This window comes from Furipterus horrens, unplaced genomic scaffold, assembly GCF_987537825.1.
Source record: "Furipterus horrens unplaced genomic scaffold, mFurHor1.1.pri manual_scaffold_7, whole genome shotgun sequence".
Classification (NCBI taxonomy): Eukaryota; Metazoa; Chordata; class Mammalia; order Chiroptera; family Furipteridae; genus Furipterus; species Furipterus horrens.
This window is the reverse complement of record NW_028327177.1, coordinates 144049848-144074019: the sequence shown is the minus strand read 5'-3', so window position 1 is coordinate 144074019 and position 24172 is coordinate 144049848. Positions and strand designations below refer to the sequence as shown.

The window sequence follows — 24172 nt, the reverse complement described above, 5'->3', positions numbered from 1 at the left end:
CACTCCAGGGCTGTGGCAACACACAGCCGTTTGTCCTCCGCTCTCAGGGCGTCTGCCACCTGCTCCCGGGAGGCCCCGCGGGGCCCCGCTGTGCCTACTTCATCACCTTTATCTCTTAACTAAACTTTAAATGTCATGTCCCGACAATTTCTGTCCCCCACGTCGCATGAGGATACCTAAAGATCGAGGAACAGCCCCACTGGGGGACCTGACTGTAGGTTATTTGTTGCAGCTGAAGGTGATTTGAGACTGCGGAGCAGAGAGTAGCTGCCCACGTCCAGCAGCTGAAGTTACTCCCAGGCAGAGCCTACCCGCACTAGAGAAAATGGGGAACGTGGTGCCGATAAACGACTTAAAAATAAAGGATGGGGAGCGATCCTGCAGACTGAGAGACACGTAAAAGGTCGATCAGGTTTAAACAGATGGACAGGACTCGGGTGTGCAAGGGTGCGCATCTGGGTGACAGAGACCACGGGGAGGATTACTGTCCAGCCAGGACGCGGCTTCCTGGGTGCTGGGAGGTGTGAAAAGTGCCCCCTGTTTGACTCCATACGTGATCACAAAGGTCTCCACACGCGGGTGGTGGAAATGTGAGGCTGCCTTTGACCTTCTCGCTCCGGAACAAAAAGCCGACAGACGCATTTGTGAGGGATCTGAACACGTGCGGTGTGGAGGGTCACACGCATCTTTCAGTCGCGACACAGACGCCGCTCTGCTAAGGAAGCCAGACCACAGGCCCCGCCCGCACACCCGGAACTGCTCTGAATCCCGGGAGCCGCTCCGTCTGGAAGGGGGTCCGACGCTACCCCCTGAAATAAACTCAGTGTGCACAACTAAGCTTTGCAGGTGGCGATGGTGAGGAGACGAACATGGACTCCAGACCAAAAGGAGTGACTTGCTGTGGGGCTGGGACGGGTTCCCCGGGTTTTGTCAAAGGGGCCGCACAGCCCCCCGAGGAGAAGACCATGCTTGTGACGTGGGACCTAAAGGAAAGGCGCCGGCACAGCCGCGTGAGAACCTCCCTGGGTCGTCGGGGGCTCTGAATGACCGGAAATGGCCGGGGGCATGTCTGTGGGGGTCACTGGGGACGGTGACACGTGAAAGAGGGACGTTCTTTCTCTCTGGCTCTGGCTCCACCTCCTCTGCACCCCTCAGCCCGGCGCAGCCACGGGGTGCGCGCAGACAGGGGGCCCCATCGGCCCTCAACAGCGAGCCAGCAGCCGCCTCTCGTGGGCCCCAAATGGAACGGGGGGCTGGTCTCAGGTCCCGGCCGAAGGGGAACCGAACGGCCTCCCGCTGGCTGAACCAGGGCCCCCGACTCTGCCGGTCTCACCCGGTCAGCCCAGGAAAGCCCTGAAAAACAATGACCTTTTAACCTAATGAGGCTAACTTCCCACCAGCTACAAGTTCCACAGCGCCAGATTCATACACGCGACGCAGGACGAGCCGGGACCCCCTAGGCGGGCGCAGGAAGCTCTGGCTCTGTGGAAATAATGCCCCTGCACTGAGCATGCCCAGCTCAGCCTGCGTCTCCTCCAAGTGGGACCCCGGCCCCGCGGTGGGACCCGGCCCCGTGGTGGGACCCCGGCCCCGCGGTGAGAGCCCGGCCCCACGGTGGGACCCCGGCCCTGTGGTGAGAGCCCGGCCCTGCGGTGGGACCCCGGCCTTGCCGTGGGAACCTGGCCCCGCAGTGGGAACCCAGCCCTGGGTCAGAGGCAGATCTGAGTTCGTCTCTCGTCTCCTTGCCCATCACCCCCAGAGTGAAAGCTCCCTCAGAAGCCGGTGCTACAGCCTTGGCTCCTGAGCATGTGGGCAGCGGGTCCCGGCCAGTGACCGATGATCCTGCCTCCAAAATCCCCCAAACCTGCAAGCAGCCCCGCTGGTTTCCATGCCATGAGCTCCTCTGCGGCCCCCCGAGACCTCACGGCCTCCCCACCTCCACCGACAGGACACAGTGGCTACTGTGGTTTTTAAAGTATTTAACTCCCTCCTCTCTTCTGCTTACACATCGAACAGCTCCCCGTTTTACTCCGAATGAAATCTGATGTCCTTCCCGTGACCTTCAGGCCAGCAGGCTGTGGCCTCCGTCCCTGATGGCATTTTATCTGGTCCGAGGCCTCCTCTGGCCTCAGTGCCTTTGACTTAACAATTGATTTCTGTTCGCAAAGCCGGGGCCCCAACTCCTCTGGTTGGAACCTCACCCTTGTGCTCCTGGCTGGAACCTCCTCCCTTCCCCGACCTCTCGCTCCGTGAGCCCGTTCCCCCGGTGAGCACCACTGCCCACTGCGGGGTCACGCCCGCCCCGGCCTGACCCTCTCAGCTCCATGTGGTCCCTGCCCGGCGCCCGTTTCCCCTCGCGGGACGGAAGCCCCCTGAGAACACAGCCTGGCGGCTGAGCCCGCCCGGCGCAGCGGGCAGACCCGTGGAGCAGAGCCGGCCGCGCACCGACGATCAGGCCCACTGGGGGGAAGGCAACCCCGTGCCTTGAGAATGAACGTCAACAGCGCGGCCCACGCGACACGCAGGTGCCTGTCGCCAAAGTCACGTCCCGGCGAAGCGCTGCCCGCAGACACCACAGCCACAAGAGGGGACTCGACAGGGACCCGGTGGGGAAAGCACTGCCATCAGGAAGAGTGAAGAACAACAGAACTCCTGTTGTCGCGAGGAAGCCCAAGCCAGGTCAGGACCAGAGTGATCTGTGTGTGGAACTGATTTCCTGCCCCCACAGCCGACGGCGCCCAGGAGAAGCGTTCCTTTACCGACACGCCACGCTCACGACCACTAGTGACCACGCGTCTATCGACCAGGCGTGATGCCCTGTGCCCACGGCCGCCGCACCCTCATGGCGTAGCCGCGCACGTGACCCCCAGTTTGCAGGTCAGAGACTCTGGAATCTGGTGTGCCTACAGGCGCAGAAGCAAGACTATTTCAGCAGGTCGCCTGCTCGGCGTAGGGGAGCCAACAGCGGCCAATGTCCCTGCGGCGGGGACTCACCCAGGAGGCTCGGTGTGACTTCTGTCTCTCGTTTCAGAAAGGAGGGGTGGAGGAGTATTCTATCATCTAAGAGAAAGGACTTCATGGTTCCCCATGTACGCGGGAACGTCAGTCCCTGGAAGCTGGTGCCGGAAGGAGAGAAGGCAAGGGGATGGGATGGAATGATTCCCAACTCCCATTCATTCGTTCCTTCATTCATTCACTCACTCATCCACTCACTCATTCATTCGTTTGTTCACCCATTCATTTGTTCACTCATTCATTCGTTCATTCACTCATTCATTCGTTCATTCACTCATTTGTTCATTCACTCATTTGTTCACTCATTCATTCGTTCACTCACTCACTCATTCGTTCATTCATTCATTCACTTGTTCACTCATTCATTCATTTGTTCACTCATTCACTCATTCATTCATTCGTTTGTTCATTCATATCATTAATCCTTTACGTATAGATTGCCTGTCAAGCAGAGACACAGAGACACATGAAACGCACTCCAGCCTCTGGACACAGTCCCTGTCCTTCGAGCAGATGAGACAGTGAGCCAGGCACAGGAGTATCCCCCGACGACTGGGACAGCAGTGGCATTGCTGGGACGCTCCCCGGGAGCTGGTGCACACCTCATTTCTGAGTAAATCGGGCAGTGCAAAGTAACTCTCCATCGATGCTTTTATGAGGCAGTGGAGATATTAAAAGCACAATTCCATAAATCATCTTGGTATAGAGATAACAGGAAAAACTTTTCAGAGGAAAATAGAAAAATCCATATTACCGTGAAACAAGAAAATATGTTTCTCAGAGGCTGGCTGTTTACAACCCAATTCTGCTCCCCGGATCACACCACGCTGTTATTTATCGTGGACGCAAAGCTGTCAGATGGACGCGCGTCATCCTGCAAAACCGCTTCCCCGATGGTGTCACGTTCCCCTGAGAGCTGGCGCCTGACAGACGACTCACAACCCAGAGACAGCGTCAGACTTTCCAGGCAAAGGAGCTAAATTTGATTTCCAACGATCCTTCAGGCTAATGCTGGGTTCAGACGAGATTGCTCGGAACTGCCCAGCGGCATATTGGACAGTCAATTGTCCTGCAAACCAAGTGACATTTTTATGCTGACAATTCACATGGAAAGCGTCTTTGTAATCTAACGTTATTGGAAACATAATGTCATAGTTACAAACACAAGTGCTTGGCAAACGCTTTTCCATCCCCGAAATACGTTCCTCCTTAGCGCTTTTACCGCCGATTGTATTCCATGATCACACTTCAGTCAAACAGACTTCCCTCCCCTGACGTCCGGGCAGTGCTGACCGTGACGTACGCCTGTCCTTAGCTTGTTTAAATGTCAGCTTCCTCTCTGCGTTCCGCTGGCCGGTGTGTCTGCTCTCTGTCATTTACTCCAGACTTTCAGAGGCAGGATGAAGAACATCCGGACACAAATCCTTTCACGAAAAGGACTAAATGAAGCGCAAACAGACACCACTTCCAGGCCCAGACCTTGCTCACACCCGCCCTCCAACGCGGACCCGCTCCTGGCTCTCGGGGCCCTCCCCAGCCCGCGCTGCAGGGACACCTCGGACCACGTCTGACCGGCCCCTCCCTCCCTGAGGTCCCCTCTGCCGGCAGGCGCAGGTGGGCCTGCTGTCATCGCATTATGCCATCCTCCTCCTATTTTATTTGGATCCAGGAAGGATTTAAGGTCAGAGAAGGAAAACGTTCTGCCCACACTTTCAGCCTCTGTCTCTGTGAGTGGATGAGGGGACAGCCTGGTCCCCTCACAGGCCCCTCGCACCAGGGTCGGGGGAGGCAGACTTTCTCTGGAAGACGCCTGCCCAGGGCCGCGCCTGTACCTGTGACCAGGACAGGAAGCAGACGCGCTGGGAAGACACCACGTGGTCACAGAACGTGGCCACAGACGGGAGACAAGGCCAGAGGACGCGAATTCCGCCTTTCACCGTGCGGAGCTCGAGACCACGGAGCCTTTGAGCCTGGCGGGCAAAGCCGGTTGGTTCCACGACTCCACCGCCGCGTGCCCCGTGTGCGGACGCGCAGGGGTGAGAAACACGGAGGACTGGGCTCTTTCCATCAAACCACCCGTTACCCTGAACTGGGAAGAAAACGGTCGCTTTCTCTCTGCTGCACGTGAAGGGAGACGAGAGCAGTTTCTGCGTCCCGGCACTTTGAGGACCCCTCAGTATTTCCCACGTGAAGGGCACGCCATCCCACCAGCCGCCCCGAGTTAGGTCTGTCACAGGACGCGGAGGCCGCTGAGGGTCAAGGGCTCCCTTTTCCTGGGCAGAGAAGCTTTCAAACAACGCAACACTGAGACCTGAAAACGCTGTTAGAGAGGACGGAGACTATTTGAACGTCCTTCAGTGCAATCCCTTTTCCTCCAAAACATCAGTGTCAAGGAAGAGTAATTAGAACCGAATGCGTGGGGACAGAGGGCCCTAAAATCACGAACCCGGGGCCTCGGGGCCGCTGACCTGGCCCGTGAGCTCTGAGGCCGGCTGCCGTGGGCAGCCCTTCTCCACGTGGCTCTGGGCCCCAGCTTCCACCTCGAGCCACAAGCAAGACCCCCAGGGGACCCACGGCAGGGACACGAAGTGTGGAATCCAACGCGCCGAGAATGTCGCATGTTGGCGGTGAGTACTGACCTCCATCCTCCCCGCAGGCTCCGGGTGCGGACGGCGGCCTGGCCTCTGCGCCCGAGCGCGGGGCCGTTTCTCAGGGGTGAGGCCCAGCTACGTGCTTCGCTCCATGGGGTCAGCGCTCAGCAGGGGCCGCCGCTCGCCCCGGCCCACCAGTACGGGGCCAGGGGCGCCGCTCAGGGTGCTGCGTGGGTGGGTGGGAGTCAGGCCTCCTGCGCTGTGGGCTCCCGAGCGCACGCCAGCCACGCCCACACCCGCTCTGCCTCCGCTGAAAATTCGGATCAGGTGGACCCACCAGGCCGAGCGCTCCGCTCACAGCTGGGCGTGATGCTCCCCACGGGGTGCTCGGGTCCAGAACTCCACAGGCCGGCCCCTCCGGTACCTTCCACGGCCCGCGGTGTCCCTGCCCTGTCCTGGCTGGGGCGGCGGGGGCGCCTCCCTCCCACGCCTGGGCCACCGGCTGCGTCCTCGGCAGAGGGCCGTCTGCGGGGCCCCCTCCCAGGACCCACGAGTCTGTGCCCGGAGCGTCGGGACCGCGGGCTTCAGGAAGACGCTCTCTCAGGGGGTCGCACGGCTTTTCAGGGAAGGGGAACCTTGCAAATCAGGTTACGAGTCTTTGACGGTTGTCATGCTGGGAGAGACACAGGCGGGACAATGAAGTGGGAAACTGCCTCGGAATTTCTTTGAATTTTCATGTAAGAAAATGACTGAATTATTAATTTAGGCCTGATTTTCCTGACAGCAACAAGAACATGTAAAACTGCTTGCTAAGTAGAACCCAATCTCTGCGTAGGGTGTGTTTTTCCACATATTTAAGAATCCTTTACGCCACGAGGACTTTTAGAAACAAGTCTCTCACCCGCGTGCCAGTGACAAAGCCCACGGAGGGCTGGACGCGTGGACGCTCCCCTTAAGGACACGCTTGTCGGAAGCGTGGGAGTCACCGCCACCAACCGGAGTCGGAACGGCCGTGACACCGCAGCTCTGTGACGCGGCGTCCTGCTTCGCCCTCCCCCCTCCCCACGGCACAGCCTCGGAGGCGGACTTCACCCAGGCAGCAGGCTGCACACGTACTTTAAACATTTGTATTCGCTGATTTTGAGAGAGAGAGAGAGACGTCGGTCCGTCGTCCCACTTACAGATCGCACGCTGGCACTGGCTGAGTCTGGGCTGGGCCCTGACCGGGGCTCGAACCCACAGTCTTGGCGCCTCAGGACGATGCTCTAACCCACCGAGTACCAGCAGAGTGATTTTTAAAATACCCTCTTAGATATGGAAAGACTAAAAGTTGGCAAAACGATAGTTATTCTTCCTGTTTCCCCCTTTACACGTCCTTTCTGACTGTACCAAGATTAACCAGACGCCGGCAGTGGATTGTTACAAATTTTATTAGAATAATAGAAAATCACACATACAGATAACCAGAGGGCACACACACGGATATTCAAAGATCTCTGTATACTTTTCAATATGAAACAGAGTACGGATCTCACGGAGATATGTTGCCGGAAACACCGTGCCGCGGAGCGGTCACGCTGCAGATGGCAGCAGAGGAACCTAGAGGACTCGTCGGTGACACGGAGGCGCCGCTCCGCCGCACACGGCATAAAGCACGGGTGTCGCAGGCGGTGCTTCCTCGTGTTCTGCTGGGAAGGAGCAACGGTCAGATCGTCCTGGGTATATACAGTATGTACAGCCCTCGCAGAGGAAGTCACCCTTCTCTCCTTTGCGTACAATGACTTCATCTTAAATGTAATCTACAGGTAAAGCGACGTGCTATTCTTTTTGATACATGAACGGTTGGCATTGAATTCGGATAATTTTGCAGAGAACACCACATTCCTGCAAAATGTGAAATTGGTAAAAAAAGAGGTAAAAAATGGCTCTTGCAACGTCTAACACGATCTGCCGCGTGCGTGCGTGCGTCCCCTACATATTGCTGTAAGTCATGTCCGTGGGGACCCTCTGAGACCGCGGACGGGAGGACGGGCCAGGCCACCCGCATCCGGGCGAGTGGCACCCTGGGACCTGTCAGCCACGTCACTCGGGAACTAAAGGCCTGCCCGGCTCGTGCAGCAGGACGGCTGCATTTCATTAGGAGACCACCTCGGTCGTCCGAAACAGAGGGTCTCTTAATGGAATCAGAAACGGGACGTGAGAAAGCGTGTGAACTTTGTTCAATATTTGGGGTGAGGGTCAGGTCCTTCCTTATTCTCTCCGTGTTTCCATAAAACCTGAAGGCTTGTGCCTGGTGAGCAGGAAACAATTCATTTCTATTATTGTTATTTTTGAGGAAGGATCGAGTGTGATTGTTTCAATTTCCCGTCATCGATGGAGAAGCAGCACCACATAGAACGGGACGCAGGCTTCACAGACGGACCTGGGCCTCGCGCCCGATTTAAACAGCTTCCCCCCGACGTCTGCACAGGCCCGGCCTGGGGGTGCGCCGCCTGCTCCCACTGCCTTCCTCCCTGTCACGGGGAACTCATGGGCAGAGGCGGGGAAGCAGGCACGGCACTCTCCACGCCTACAGATGCGTCACGGAGGGGCAGAGAGACGTGGCACGAACCCTGGCTGTGCATAGGACGCCCTCCTGGGGATCACACGCACCCGCTCTCCAGCAGGGAACTTTTAAATGCATTTTTCACCCTTTCTGCCCACTAACGCGGATCAAGCTTCCAAACGATGCCGTTCCAGAGGGAAACTAACAGCGGAGGCCACGCTCTTTCCTACGTTGGTAAAAAACAACAAATGTGGGTGGGCGTGTGGGCGTCTTTATCCACAGGTAGTGCTTAAATCATAGCTTACGATCATCCATACCAAAAGTCTGAAGCATATACATGACACATGAAGTCCTTTGGTTCATCAAGATTAAGGCATTTCAGATTCTCCTAAAAGGACGGTCCGCTTTTTAAATTCTATCCATATTATACCTACGTAGAAAGTTAAAAACAGAGCTGGAAAGAAACATGCATCATCACTGCCTTTCACGGGAGCACTTGGTTTCGTAACCCACTCGCTCCCCAGTCCACAAACAGCCGCCATCACCGCAGCGCGGGCACGAGGAAGAGCAGAGCGACCGGCAGGCAGCGCCGCGCGACGTGGAGGCTCGGGAGGGCGGACGTGGGCACCCCGGTGTCCGAGTCTGTGAAGGACGAGAAACGAGAAACGGCTCGTTACCAAGGGTCCCGCCGCGTCAGCCGTCAGACGGCGGGACTGCGTTTCCCCCGCACCCAGATCACAGTGGAGGCCGTGAGAGCGGCCCACGCGCCTCGCCCAGCCCAGCCCCGAAAGCCCCGGTGGAGCTGCGTTTCCCTCAACAGTCCCAGGCTTTGCTCATCGGGCCTCGTTTAGCTCGAAGCTGGAAAAACAACTTCGTGATTTTGAGTCAAGAGTTTAATTAAAGAAAGTTTCACTGGGTAAGAACGGGAACGACCTGTGTCTGTTACTATTGGATACACTTTTCTGTGAACGGTCACGCACGATATAAAACACCGCCTTTAGAACGAGGCGCGTGACGAGAGCCCCGTTTTCTCAGGGGCCTTGTCTGCACCGGTCTGACCAGCTGCAGACGCGGACGTCACGGGAAACGGCCGCTCCCGCCGCCGCAGCCCCCAGCGCGGGGCCCGCGTCCGTGCCTGCCGAGGCCTGGACCCCGTTCCCTCTAACAGCTGCCGGGCCACCCTGAGATGCTGCCTCTGTCCTGGCAGCAGGTTTGTACCAAAACCGTCCTCGTGACACCGTCCCCCTCCCTGGTGGCTCCTGGTCTCGCTGTCCCGACGTGCACTTCCGGGAACACCTACCATCCCAAGTGGTTTTGACAGGTGTTCCCTGTAGAACCCTGTTCTGGGGTAAATAGTCCTCATTTTCTGAGTTCAGTTATTTGTTTTAGTCTAAGTATCGCAGTGTTTCACGGGAGCTCAGGTTTCTCCATGTCTCCCCTGCTCCCTATTAGCCCATGAGGCCCCCCTGAGGTCTCCAAGGCTGGGGGGGAAGGCTCCGACCTCGAGGCCAGACACTGGGGATGAGGCTCCGCTCCGTGAGCAGCAGGCAGCTGAGTTACTCACGCCACTAAGGGCTGCGGAGCAGGCGCCTGAGCGGCGCGGTGTTGGGGACGGCCACCCCGCCCAGGCAAGGTCCAGGCAGAACTTAATAAGTCGTCCCTTCCATCCGCGGATTCCCACGTGCACATGGGACACTGTTTCCATCTGCGGTTGGGGGCACCTGTCATTGTGGGGGGGCCCGCCAACGCTAACCCAGGGACACGAAGGGCCGACTGTGTACAGAACGTTAAAGGTCTGCACGCAGTGACCCCGCGCAGGTCAGACCCCTGCTGGGGCTCGAGAGTCCAGGTTTGAGATTTAAAAGACAAAGTTCCTTTCGCCGCCATCGCTGAAGAAACAAACCCAGGTCCGTTTCCCTGTCCTCTGAGCGTGTAACCCCCGTAATCAAACGGGCCGCACTGGAGATTTTAAAGGGCAACTTAGTGTGAACCTCATCTGAAAACAGAAACTAAGAATTGTTTTTAAATGCTGTTTTTGGTTTGACTGAGTGGTTTATGACCTCAATGTTATTTTTTCTACCTTTAAAAAAAGAATTGGTAAGATTTAGCTATCATTTCTAGAAAGCAAATAATTTAAGTATTAAAAATCTTAAAGTTTGTGGGTTCTATCCTGCCCTAAGGAATTCTGTTTTTACACGCAATCCAAAGGCAAGTGTAGGCTCAGAATGAGGGAAAAATGCCAAATCAATAGTTTTGCTAAGTATTTGCTAAATTTTCTGTCTTCCCGCTCTATAGTTCCCCTGATTTTGCACGACTCACGGAGTTCCCCCCCACCCCCCGGCCCCCCTAGCGCTGATGACCCCATGGTGGGACGGTCAGAGCTCTCGGCAGGGGCGCGGCCGACAAAGGAGGCGCCCATGCGAGCCTTACTGGTTCTCCGCGGGATCCGGACGGGCTCGCTGCTGGCGCCGTCCCCTCCATCCGTCGTGGCCCGCACATGGACGATGTAGCCCTCCTTGGCCGGCAGCGGCAGCTCTGCCCGGGTCCCGTTGGTGTTCAGCACACGCACACTGCCCTGGCCACTGGTCCTGTAGAAAACCTGCAATGCGTGAACACGTGTGCTTACCGTGTGGCTGGCCTGTGCATGGCCGTGGGGCTCGCTGCTCCGGCCGTATTCACGGCCTCACAGCTCTGTCCAGGGGCCTCGGACGAGGGCTTAGCACGCGGTGGGATCGTCAAGCCCTCAGACCCTGAGGCTGGGCAGAGGGACAGTCACTGAGGGGGGCCGGGCCGGGCGTCTGGGCGGGACAACTCCCACCCTGACGGAGGACAGCAGGCTGAGCTGAGCGACCAGAACCAACACTTGGCCTTGTTTTCAACGTCACGCATGGGCTGGATCGGACGTCACCCACTAACATGAGTCATTCACAGACGTTTAGTCCAGGGTCCGCACGTGAGCAGAATTACGTCACCTTAATTGCATCTGAGGAATCGGACGTTTTTGGAAAGTGCCCGTTGACTAAAAGGGTAGACACCAGCCCGTCCCACCCAGGTTCCGGGAAGAAGCCAGGCTGCCCACGCTCGGAAACTGCCGCCCAGTGGCCGGGACAGCAGACGGGGACCGTGGCCACGGCCGCGCTCACCTTGTACCCCGTCACCTGCGACTCGTTCTCCGCGGCGTGGACACGCTCCCAGCTCAGGAGCACCTTCGTGCCTGTCGCGTTCCAGACCACGTTGCCGGGTGGCTGGCTGGGCGCTGGGAGAGGAACGGGAGATGAGCACCGGGGTGAGTGCCGGCGGGGGCCCCGTCCTGGAGCAGGAGTGGCCGCTGTGGGCGGGGGGCTGGGGGGAGCGAGACCACACCACGATGCGCAGAGCGTGGGCGGCATCGGAAAAGTGGACCCACTTTCCTCTCCGAAGGCATTTCAGTGACAGTGGGAGCCATGTATCACTGTCCCGCGGTGCACCTCAGCCCGCCATGCTCTCCTGTAAAACCTGCGGAGTGGTCACGGCAGCCACCCCTAGCCCCTGATGCAGGGCCGCGTGGGCGGGGCCAGGAGGCAGGGCGACCCCACCTGTCACATCCCTGAACGGAGCCTGAAGTCACAGGACGCAGGCAGGGAGGGCTTGTACCCGCTGCACGTGGCGAGACGGGCAGGTGCGGGGTGATCTAAGTCAAGGGTGGCCTCGACCCGCCCCCACGAGCTAGCAGCCCCACGCGGGGAAACTGCAGCAGGGAGGCTGCTTCAGCCCTGCTTTCCACGTCTAAACCAATTTTTGAGAAATGAGGCGAAACGCTGGGTCGGTCGTGAGAATTCCACCAGATAACTGGTGGAACCTGCTGCGGTGACAGCATGGATTCTGGTTGTTCCCTCTCATGAACCTCATGCTGGGGGCGGGGACCGAGGGCGGCCCAGGCCACCGAAAGCCTGCGGGTGTCAAACACAAAGCAACACTGTCCCCCGCGAGACAGCTGCGTCGCTGCCAACAGGACTGACACGTGCCGTGCCCGTGGGTCTGGGGGCCTGAGCTGGGCTCGCAGGAGAGGGTGGGTGCCCGTTCCTCACTGCTGCCCGAGGCAGGGTGACCGGGCTCCCGGCGGGGAGGGGGCAGCTCGCGGGCGCCCAGATGTAACTGACACCGCCCGGGTCTGTGTCCCTGCAGACACCTGTGTGTGGCCTGTGCTCCCTGCTCTGTGCGGCCTTTAGCACGTGCTGAGCTGTGCCAACAGCGTGTTGGGGTCACCTCCCAGCGTGCCGGCGGCGTGGCTTCACTCAGGGTGGGAACACGGATGGCTGTGTCCGGTGACTCAGCCCAGTGACGTGGGTGCAGTTGTAGGAACGCGCCCCTACGTCTGGTTCCCATGGCCCAGCCACGCTGTGCGAGGACGGCTCAGTGTGCAGGGGCTGAGGAGCGAGGGCAGCGAGGACGGCGTGAAGGTCCCCAGGCGGCGGCCCTGTCCGCCTGAGGGACACACGGCACAGCAGCCCGCACAGGGGCATGGGGCCCCCCGCAGCTGCGGGCATGGGGCAGAGAGGAACCGAGGGGGACGCAGCTGATGTGCTGGGGTCGAGTGTGCTGAGGGGGCGCGGCTGCAGACGGGGCCCGATTTAAACGGGGTGGACGGGCGCCAAGAGCTGAGTTTCAGGGTGTCTGGTCTGAGATGTCCTGAGATGGATGCGGGGTGCTGAATCCACCCACACGGGGACCCAGAATTACTGCCGGTCTTTTCAGAGACATAAAGCAGAATGTCTGCCCTGCGAGTTCTTTCCTGCCGTCTCTGAACATAACACTCTCAGCATGTTTCTGGGCGGAACCCCGCAAATCTGCCGTCTGCAGTTCTTCCTCATCGGCGCCTTTAGAAAGAAGACGCCCCAAAAGTCAGCTCTCTGGGTTACAAGTAAGAGAAACACATCCTGGATAAAAAAAAGGCTACTTAGTGTTTAACTCGGAGACGCTTCCGAAAAGCTCAGGCATTTGGATATCGAGAGCCAAGGGTTCCGTGGCAGCTACGGGACCGGGAACCCCAGTGTGATTCACGTTCATCAGAACGACCGTCCACATCCTGCCCTGCGGGGAAGCCGAGCCCCAGGATCCCGGGTCTACGCGGCCTCGTCGCCCTGCACGTCCTCAGCGAGGGGGCACCGGCTGCGGCAAATGCCGGAACTCACAGTCCGGTCAAAAGGAAGCGCGTCTGACGAATAACAGTCCTGACCCACTTCTGTCGGTTTTATTCACCCATTCAGCCGCCAACCAGTGTCTCGGGAGAGGCTCCCGGGGCCACGCTGGGCACAGGCTGGGGGTAAGACGTTTACGCTCCGGAGGGGAGGAAGGACAGCCAGCCCGTCGCCAAAGCCACGGTTTTAGTCTTTGACGCCTACAGGTGACGACAGCCCTCGACACAGCGATGATCGCAGAACCCGAGCCAACTGCACAGGAAGTGAAAGCCGCCTCCGCGGTCGGGACGAGCGTTTGAGCCGCCGGGGACGGTCTTAGAAACCGCTCTCAGAGATCCCGCCCGTCTGGTATTCGGGTGTGTTGGAGAAATGACTAACATGGCATTTAAAAGGCAACGTTAGGATGATTGGGGTTTTAATGATCTGTCTGCCACTTCCCCTTAATCACGCCCACGGCCGACACGCAGGCGCCCAGTGAACGGCAGAGCGAGGACGGCCGTTTTCAGAGCGGCGGGCCCGTGATTGGGATGTCCGTCCGTGCACAGGCCCACGCGCACGGGAGCCTCGTCTGTCCTTGCTCACGGCGCCCAGTCCCTGAGCACACGGTGCAGGCCCGTCAACACTGGTGTTAATGAGACATGAATACGCCACATGTGGGCTGAAGGGAAGGGACACGGGGGTCCCGCCTGGACGTGGGGGCTCTCCTGTCCCTTTGTCTGTGATCTTGGGAGTACTTTTTAAAGGTTTTACTTACTTATTTTCAGAGAGAGGGGAGGGAGGGAGAGAGGGGGAGAAACATCCGTGCGTGAGAAACCACTGACTGGGTGCCTCTCTCACACCCCCAACCGGGGACCTGGCCCGCAACCCAGGCCTGTGCCCTGCCTGGGAATCGAACCAGCGACCTTTCGGTCCAACCATCCGGCACTCAATCCACTGGGTCACGCCAGCCGGGGCTGATCCCGGGACAGTTTTAATGGCGCTGCCTCAGCCCTCGTTCTCAAGGGAGAACGAAGGATTCAATACGTGGACTGTGCTCAGGGCAGGGGCTGGCGGCTGCCGGCGAGCGATGGCCGCTTACATCACAGAGGTCATTACGTGTAATTCCTACGTGAGCGTGGGCGTGCATGCGATCACTGAATCACGGTGGGCTCTGCTTCTGACGTTTCCTTTAACGCGTTGTGTGTGACCGGGATAGTCCTCCCGATTCAGACCAGCCCCCCGCTGCGGTGCAGCCCAACAAGGCCCCCGTGGCTCCAGGGCTCTGCCCAGCTACAGCCCCCCCCACCCCACCCCGTGCTCATGCCCATCACACCGTCGGGGGAGGAGCCAGATAAACTCGTCTACGCGTGTGTCTGCAATCAGAACTTGTGATGGCTGCTTTGAATAGATATCGATGTATATTTAAATCTTACTAATTCAGAGTTGATATTGGGAATCCTGAACACGTAGTGAGGCTATTTCCAGTACGCTCCCTTCCCCAAGCCGGGTGCTGCACGGTGTGACCCCGACCCTGTGCGGGAATGAGAGAGGGTCACACTCTCCCCAATTGTCAGTGGAGGAGAAACCGAACGGCCGCGGTAGCTGCTCGCTTATAAACGATGCTACTGAGGAGATCAAAGTGGTCTGTTGCCAGACGTCCGCTCTGCAGCCTCATTATCCCAGGAAGGCAGTAGCCAAAATCCCTTTTCTGCAGGAAACGCAAAGACAAGCAGCTGAACTCCCTGGTCAAGGGACCTTAATTAAAACCCAACCCTCTCCTGTGCGTGCCCGGCCCTTGGTCAGGCAGTGAGGACAGGGAGACAAACCTCGCCTGATTCTCAGACGCGAACTTGGGTTTTTCACTTAGAAATTCTCAAAGGCTGGGGAGCTAAAAAGGCATGAAAATGAAGCAATTAGGTGGGTCAGCGCAGAGACGTGACTCAAACCTCCCATGAAGCTTTTCAAAGGGTCACCCCGAAGATCTGGGGAAGCCAGGAACCCACGTGTGGCCCACGTGTGAGGGGCTGAGCGGGCTGGCTGACGTGGCTGGTCCATTCCAGAGGCACACCCCCCCCCAACCCGGAGGGTACGTACGCGTCTTCCTGGTGGTGGTGTTCACCGTGGCGCTGAAGGGCCCGGCGCCCGCGCTGTTGTACGCCCGGACGGCAGCGTGGTACACCCGGCGGCTCCTCAGGCCGCGGAGCTGGGCCGAGGTCTCTCCCGCCGCCACCGTCACCCTGCGTGGCGACCCCTCCTCCCCGCCGCTCCAGTACCGCACCTGCGGGCAGACAGGACAGAAGCCACCTTTGCGCTCAGGCTTCCACTGAAGCGGGTGCTGCGGCAGCTCATCTCATCGTTCACTCGGTGACCATTCACGATGCGCCTACTGTGTGCTGTGCGCACGGGCTCCGGGCCACGGAGGAGACGGGCGGTCACCAAGTCCACAGATCAAGCAGAAAATGCGGAGAGGATGCGCTAAATAAACACCGTGAGCGGCGCGCGTGAACGACGGGACAGGAAGGAGAAACCGCGTATTTACGGGCAAGGGGCCCCGTCCCCACAGACCAGGGCCAAGGCCAACCCCAGGACGCTGTGCGATGCTGCAGCTCTGCCGGTGGGACGGTCTTTCTGGGGAGGACGTGGCTGTGAGACGGAGCCACCGCAGAGCCAGCTGCCCCCCGCTGCCCTACGGCCACGGTCACGAGTCAGCGAGGCCCCGGGCCCCCAGAGCGGCTGCAGAGGCGGCGGCGGCGACGCGGTGAGGCGGGAGCAATGTTAGTGCGTGTTTGCACTGCGTTCTTCTGAATGGTATGAAATGGCCTGAGGCTGCGTACAGAAATACATGCTCACAGAGTACAACAATCAAAACTAAGTTGAGAACATTTGATAAGAAAAAGAAATGTGGGCAGAAAAAAGCACAATAACACGGGCCCCGACTGCCTGCAGTTCAGGCCACGAAGCCCTGCTGGGTTCTGCTAGGAAGCCCGATCGATCCGGAGTGAAAGGGGGACGAGGGCAGCCGGAGCGGGCGCAGCCTCGACCGCGCAGGGTGTGCGGCGTGCCCGCGGGCCGGGCCGTGCGTGCGTTTCAGTCAGAGAAAACGTGCTCTGCTGTTCTTTCGGGAAGGTGCCCCGTCTGTCCGGCTCCCATTTTCCCACTCTGGATAGCAAAACACAGAAATGGAGTCACTTCGGAACTCGTGCGCGTGAACGGCTGTGTGCACACGCGTGGCGGCGATGGCCCTGCGCCCGGCGTTGGGACGGCCACGTCGCGCTCAGCGATGGAGCCTCCACGCGGCCCTGCTGACGGGAGGTGGACCCAGGTCGGGGAGGTTTCCTTTTTGTTTTGGCAAAGAAAGCAGAAATCTCGACTTCAATGTGAAAGGCCCCCCATTCAGAGCTGGCACCACTATTTGTCAACCACGTGGTTACGGGCTGCGCAGAGTGACGTGTTCCCGTCCTCGGGGGAAACGCGCTGGAGGTGACTGTTTTATTGTCTAAATGCACAGCTGTCGATTCCTTCCGTCAAATGATCAGTAGCAAAGTATAAATTCGGGGCTTTCAGTAATGACCCCAAATCAGCACACTAATATTATATCAGGTCAGTATTTGCCCTGTATGTGTGCATGTATGTGTATGCACGTATTTTACACACGTGTGCGCATGTGTTAGTACGTGCTTCTATTCATACACAGGCCGCCAGAATTAACACAAAGGGCTTTGTACATGTTCTGCATGCCTGCCTTTTCCCTGGAAAGGAGTTATTAGTTTTTCTAAGAAGGATGGGAACCCAATGATTGGGACTGAATTGAATGTGTAGTTCCTATAGTTTTAAAGCACCGAGTTAATACTCAAATTGATGGCATTTTAGCCCCCCCAAAATGCACATAAAGGACAGGCCCCACTTGCCATTCTAAGAGAAAAGCATGTTAACTGAAGTGGGAACAACACAGAGGTGTCCCTTCTGAAGCCGCCGTGTGCACAGTGCTGGTGGGGCCGAGGCTAGTCCTGTCCGGCCCCCCCACAGTGTGCACGGCGGGGGGCTGGGTTTGCACGGGCAGCTGATGACTGTGTTCCCCCACCTCAAAGTGCCGTCCGGCTGTTGGCTGAGAATGACGTGATCGATAATGACAATAAAGCCTTTGTCGCAGGAAGCCCGGAGACTCGCAGCCTGAGACGCAGCCCAGATGGGAAGGGAGTCGTCCAGGAAGGGGCTCTGATGACCCTCAGGGACAGTGGGGATAGCGGGCCACGTGACGCAGCCCGGGTCGTCCTGCCACTCACTCTGGCCCCGTTGGGCTCCAATTCATGGTCACCCCTTTTCTGTGTGAAATCCCCAACACTGTCCCCCTGGGGACAGAGTTAAAGAGGAACACAGGAAGGCCCGGTGGCTGCGGAAGCTCTTGCACAAGCCCGTCCATGGGAAGGCCCGGAGGCTCCGGCGGCCCATCTCCGTGCCAGACTCAGACCCAGACTCACACGGGATGGCAGGTCTCTCTTCTCAAGTTTAAGTAGAAATATTGAAATGGGGGCAAAAATTGCACCAAACTGAACATAATATTGATTAAAATTGATTATATAATCTTAAATGGCTTCACTTTAAAATTGCATAAATGGGCATTCAATTCAGAGAGAGGAAGTGGTGACATTCATATTCCCAATTCTTAGTAGATAACAATTATGTTCTATGAAATTTTTCCATAAAATATTTACATAAGGGTAGGTAATCTTTTTTTAAAAAAAGAGGGAGAAGACAGGAATGACGTCAGACCAAGGTCCCGCTTTTCCTCATAGGCGTGTTCTGAGGGCAGAGAACACGGCTCCTGGCCCGTGGGGTTCAGTGCCCGGCACAGGCTTGGGGACCGGCGACGTCAGGCCTTCTGCAGTGAGAAGTGCGCAGACGGGAGTTAACACGCACCGATGCCACGCAGGCATCATCCACGGAGGGCGAGCGGAGGCGGATCTCAGCGTGAAGGAGCCGGCGGACGAGAAGACGGAGGCGGCCAGCCAGAGCGCACCCATCAGAGACGGGCCCTCGGGTGAGTCCAGCACTGGGCATGTTCACAGGCGTGTTCCCGGGCACATTCCCGGGCGCGTTCCCGGGCGCGTTCCCGGGTGTGTTCACGGGCACGTTCCCGGGCGCGTTCCCGGGCACATTCCCGGGCGCGTTCACGGGTGTGTTCACGGGTGTGTTCACGGGCACATTCCTGGGCGCGTTCCCGGGCGCGTTCACGGGTGTGTTCACGGGCACATTCCTGGGCGCGTTCCCGGGCGCGTTCACTAAGCAGAGGCCAACCTCACGACGTAGGAAGAGGCAAAGGAGAGAAAAGACGGGGCGGATCTGACCCCGTCACGTAGAGGCACAAGCCTAAAACATAAAGCTCAGGACGGAATGACGCTGCAGACCAGGAGGTAATGAAAAACCCAGGCCGAGGAGGAAGACGGGAGCACGATGAAGGCTAAGCTTTGACGCTGAGGACAACATGTGTGTTCCAGCCAGAGCTCCAGGAGGAGGGGTCAGGAAAGCGACGGGCAAAGAGGAAATGCCCGAGAATCTTCTAGAATGGGAGCAGCAGCGGGGTTTTCCTGTCCTGAACTCGCTCCCCGGACGCAGCTTCGGAACGAATTGAATTGCGCAGGACGCCGGCTGGGGTCGGGATCCCGGGCGGTGCGGGGACAACCACGCGCTTCGGAGAGTAAAAACGTCCCTTCTCCTCCTGAAGCAGGCAAAGCAGACGCCCCCACCGCGGGGACACGTTCCCAGACGCCCCGGGGGCGCTGCAGCCACAGGTAGGACCGGCCCCTAAGCCCGCACCTTGGATCGAGTTAACGACAAGTCAGACGCGGAGGGAGCGAACGGCCAGTCACAGCGCGGGACCATGAGAACAGTGCGCCTCGTGTTTATTTCTGGGGTCCCCACTTGAATTGGCGGAGCCCAGGGGACTGCAGGGACCTGGAATCCGGGGGCGGGAGACCGTGGGCATGGGTGGGCGGCCGGGCCCACCGAGGACCGGGTCCTCTGCGCATCTGCGGCGCCCGGGAGCTCCAGGTCCTTGAGGAGATGATCCAATGTTTCTTCAGAACCGCAAAACCATTCCGCAAGCCAATATATTTTTATGTGGGAAAGTGAACAGAGGCGAACCGCAGGATGTCAGGATTTAAAGTGCCATCTCTATTTCTGCCAGCAATTTGGTCATTCCCAAAACTAATAGCCCTACGAGGAGTCCCTAATATCACTGCCTCTGAGAGTTCACTTAATTTAAACTTAAAATGAAATGCGGTTTATAAAAATAGGGTATTGAAAAATGGTACTTTTTTAGCCATTAAAGTACAGGTATTAAGCCTAAAATGCTATTTTAATCGACTAAAATAATTCTGTTTATACTTACAGGTTTTCAGAGGCAAGTATTTCAATTTAGCGGCTGCACCAGACACATTTAAATAAATACCAGGCAGGGAAAACGCCTCTGGCGGTGTTTTAGGAGACACATCCAGGTCTATGCTCCGTTCTCCTTCGTCACTCGGGTCTGAGTCCATGGAGGGCCGGGCCCCTGGACCTCGGACCTCACTGGGTTTGGGAACAGAAGCAGGAGGTGGGGGCGGGGCTGGGCGTCTGGCCTCAGGCCGGGCCCCTCCCAGCTGAGCCAGGGTCTGTCTGCAGGAAGCAGCTCTGCCTGGTGAGAGCAGGCTCCACTCGGTGGCCTCACACGCAGGGGTCACTGTGCAGCAGACACGTCCCTCCACCGGCTCTGAAAATCCGCACGGATCCATTTCTGCTGCTCCCCACTTATGCAAACGTGCGTACGGGGCTCCCACTTTCCTCTGCTCTTCCTCCCGGTTGAGAGCAACGTTAGCCCTTTGCCTGACATCACACACACGCCTGCTCTCCCAGTAGAACCTCCATAGTCCCCAAATCCCCTTCCTGCTCCCTCCAGAACACACGTGACCAGTCCTTCACGGCTGGAGCTCTGGAAACCAAGCGGGGATGGAGGACCCGGCAGGAACCCCCGTGACAACTGTGCACAAAGCCCTGAGGCCAGCCGCTCAGTGTCCCGGGTTTGCTGGAGAGTCCTTACCCGGACGGACCCACAGCTGGGCACCTCAGAGACCCCTGTAGACCGGCCCCCGCTTACCGATCCCGGGTTATGCTGAGCCAGGAAGCGGGAAGTACGTGCCACGTGTGCGCTCCCTCAGCCCGCACGCTGCCACCGTCCCCACTCCGCAGGTGACAGAAACGAGGCTCACAGTGGACGTGACGTCCAGCACAGCCGCGAGTGGCAGAACTGAATGTGGCGCAGGCGTGGCCTCGGAGGCACGATCCGCTCCCTGCGATGGCCACCTGTCCCGGCAAAGCCCCCTCCCTCCCCGAGGAGCCGCCCTGGCTGCCCCCCTCCTGTGCTGACGCTGGCAGCCAGCGTGCGGTGCGGGTCCCGCGGCTCCAGACCAGTGGCCTGCGGTGCACGTGCCGGAGACGCGCCCACGGACGAGTGCTGAAGAGGCCCACGCGTGAGACCCGGCCCCAGGTGTTTGCGGTCCGTGGGTCCGGGACAGTTCTGGGAGCTCATCCTGAGCAAAAACCTCAGGTAAGCCTGATGGCCGTGGTCCACGGGACACGCTGGCGTGCCACGTCCCTGGCCCATTCTTTCTGCACCTTTGTCACAGGCACTCAGGGCAGTGCCTGGTGGCACAGGGGACAGAAAGCCTCTCACATCTGGATGTGAAGGGAGGCTCTGCCAAGGCGGGCGGGCGGCCCCTGGCGCCTGCAGCCCCCTCTCCTCAGGTCCCCCCGTCCCTCAGGCTGGCTCGGGGCTCTGTCTGCTCCGTCTCATCCCGCCTGCTCAGGACCTGCCTTTGAGAAGCTCTGAACGTGACCCGGCCCTGCCCGTCACCGAGGGTGACAGTGTCTGTGCCGCTCATCCCAGCAGGGAGCCCAGCCAGCCCCGCTCCGCTGACCCGGGCCGGCCGCCTCTGGTCCGAGGCCCCGTGTGTCCCCTGCCCCGGCCCCAGGACCCCAGGCGCGAGGGCAGACGGCTCTGCGTGGGGGCGAAATCACAACGGCGAGTCGACCACGTCACGGTCAAGAGGAACCTTCTCAAGGCTCTGGTTTCCATCTTGCTGGTTCTCAGCCCGCAGCTCCCACCGGCCATGGGGCCCGGCCAACGGTCTCCTGTGTCCTGGTCCCATCCGCGGCCACCTGCGCAGGGCCGCCCCTCCCCCACCCGCAGGCCAGGCCCGCATCCTCCACACTGACCACCCCCCCTCGATCGCTCGCCCGTCACGCCCAGGGCGGTGTGTTCCCTGTGGCCTCTGGACGTCCCTCTTGTTTCATGCTGCCCGTCTTATCTCCCCAAAGAGCAGCCTTTGAGGACAGCAGTACAGACGGACCCTGGGCTCCTCTCGGCCCAGCGGAGAGTCTCGCACGTGGCAAGGCCACCAAGGAAGTGAGACAGGGGCGGGAGGAAGGGGGTTCCCACGGGCACGGACGCCCGTGAACTCAAACACGCAGGCCGCTCTCAGGCTTGCTTTGGAGTCAGTCCTTCTGAAGAGTGGGGCCCACGTGAAAGACACATTTCCTTCTCTAGGGTTTTCTTTTCTATCGCAGCTATTTTCCTCCAACCTGTGGAGTTAAACCCAATGCCCACGGACACTCCCATGGGCCAGCCAGGCCTTAGCTGAGACGTCCCTGCGGAAAAGACACAAGCGAACGGAGCCGGGCGCGTGGTGACACCCGGACGGAAGCTGGCGGACTTTCAAAAGACTCACCTCGTAGCCCAGCAAGCGCCCGCTGCTACGCTTCCAGGGCACGGCGCTCCACGACACCTCAATCTCTGTGGCAGACAGGCTCGCTGCAGACACCCGGGAGGGAGCGACCGTAGGTTCTGTTGGGGACACACGGGGGACGCAATTATGATTCTGGCCGTGCATTTAAAAAATCCATGGATGTTCTGATTTGCAGAAGGCATTTTAATCTATTGGCAAATGTACAGAACAGCCAGTAAAAGTATCTGAGAACATGAACCACGTCACCCAAGCGGAGACACTGGCCGATTTCCGTGTCTTAGGACGAGACATCGGAGCCATGGGCTTTGAGGCCACAGCGACCTGGGCACCCCCCTCTGGCCAGCCCTTGAGCTCCCCTTTCTTCACCTTCCCCCCGTTCTCTCCGCCCATCACTCCTCCCCTGTCGTCCCCAGTCCCGCCTGGGAACCCCTGTGCCCACAAAGGCTACTGGGCCCCGTATTCTAACAATAAGGGTCCAGGGCTACTGAGCTCCTCTCTCCACGGGGCATTTACTGAGTAGCTTCTCCGGCCCAGGCTCCTCGCACCCTGACCTGGGAGGGTGCACCCTTTGAAGGTGTGGACACACGCGGTCCGAGATCCCCTGGTGACAGACGGCTCTGCAGGCTTCTGGCTCAGGGACCGTCCCCTCCGAGGCCCAGCCTGAGCAGAGACTCCTCCTCCCGCAGAATCTGCTCTGCTCCTAACTGACCCCGCTCTCCGCCACGGCTGACTGAGGCTGAGATAGTGTCCTGGCCCAAGCCAGGACTCCCGGAGTCTCCTCCTGGGAATCTGAAGCTTGGTTTGGGAAGATGAGGGGTACGTGGGGTCCAGAGCCGGTCCTGGCACTGCTGGCACATGGCCCGTTTTGGGGGCCAGAGCTCCTCTGATTAAGGCTCTCGACCAGGCTCTCTGTTGAACCCTTCCTCTGACTCGGTGGGACCCCAGCAATTTCCAATAAATCTCTCATTTTTTTCATACACAAGTCCCACCAATTTCCGACATCTGGAACAGAAAGACCTTTGTGCAGGTGTTCTGGGGTGTCGGAAATGGGAAGAGGAGGAACGCGCAGGAGGCGGGAGGGGGAGGGCTGCGTCTCCCCCCGCCCCCGCGCTGCACCCTCCAGGCCAGGGGGCGGCGAGCCCCTGGTTCGCTGGAGCCCTGCCAGGGACCCTGAGCAGCCCTCGTACGGAAGGTCCCGGCAGCACTTCGAAATGGGGTCTGGACTGGAAGAGAAAAGCTTTCTTTTGCAAAGACGTTCGTAGCACGTGTTTGTCTAACAGGCGCGGGAGCAAGAAAAGCCGAGCGGCTCGCTGTCTCCGGCAGTGACGGCCGCGGGCCGCCCAGCAGACCAGGGACGTGAGCGCAGGCGGTTCAGAGCGAGCCCCGGCTGCAATGGCAGCTCCTCGGGTCTGGACGGGTCTGGGCACGCTCGCCAGCACCTCCCACACGCGGCCGGGACAAAGCTGCAGCCCCCGCCTGTCACCCCTGTGGGTAGAGCCCAGCGGGGAGGCGTCTGGTACCTGCCGCTGCTCTGATCGTGCAGAAGCCCCGGAACAGCGACTGCCCAGCAGCCCGTGACACAGGCAATACTTTCTAAAGACGTGCAATACCTGGGGGGCGGGGTAAGTAAAGGCCGAGCGATGGGACGGCCCGGTGGGGGGGGGGGTGCGCGCCCGGGGGCCACAGCTCCACGGTGTGCCTGCCCCACCTGGCTCCCTGCCAGGCCCCGGGCCCCCGCCCTCCCGCTCAGCTAGCTCCTGGCTCGGTCACATTCACGGTCACAGCCACCGGCACCAGCATAGCGCCTGAGACCAAGGCACTTCTCGGGAACTTCCCCCCGCCCCGGAAGAGGAGGCCCTGTGGGGTGTTCTGCTCCCTGAGTCACAGCTGGCACTTAGCACGCTCCCCAAACAGACCGTCCCCGATGGTGACATCCTCTAACTACCCTGAGTCTCTGGTTCACATGGACGGCCAAGCTGTCTCCTCCATGGCTCGCTTGAAGGATACACCTGAAGTCACAAGGAATCCCCGATCTGCTCGAGGACATGCGGGTAGCTCAGGGTGGCAGTGACACCCAAGCTCAGC

General features: G+C 59.2%; 1 protein-coding gene across 1 annotated transcript in view; it reads right to left on the bottom strand.

Moving 5' to 3' along the window:
* LOC150005548 (contactin-3-like) overlaps positions 1 to 24172 on the bottom strand; it is an 81992-nt gene that overhangs the window by 4436 nt on the left and 53384 nt on the right. Inside the window, exons 18-21 of the mRNA XM_090284973.1 lie at positions 22070 to 22185; positions 15402 to 15585; positions 11295 to 11407; positions 10582 to 10750 (exon numbers count right to left, since the gene is read on the bottom strand). Coding sequence (XP_090141099.1) covers positions 10582 to 10750; positions 11295 to 11407; positions 15402 to 15585; positions 22070 to 22185 — 582 coding nt within the window. The remainder of the gene's footprint in view (positions 1 to 10581; positions 10751 to 11294; positions 11408 to 15401; positions 15586 to 22069; positions 22186 to 24172) is intronic.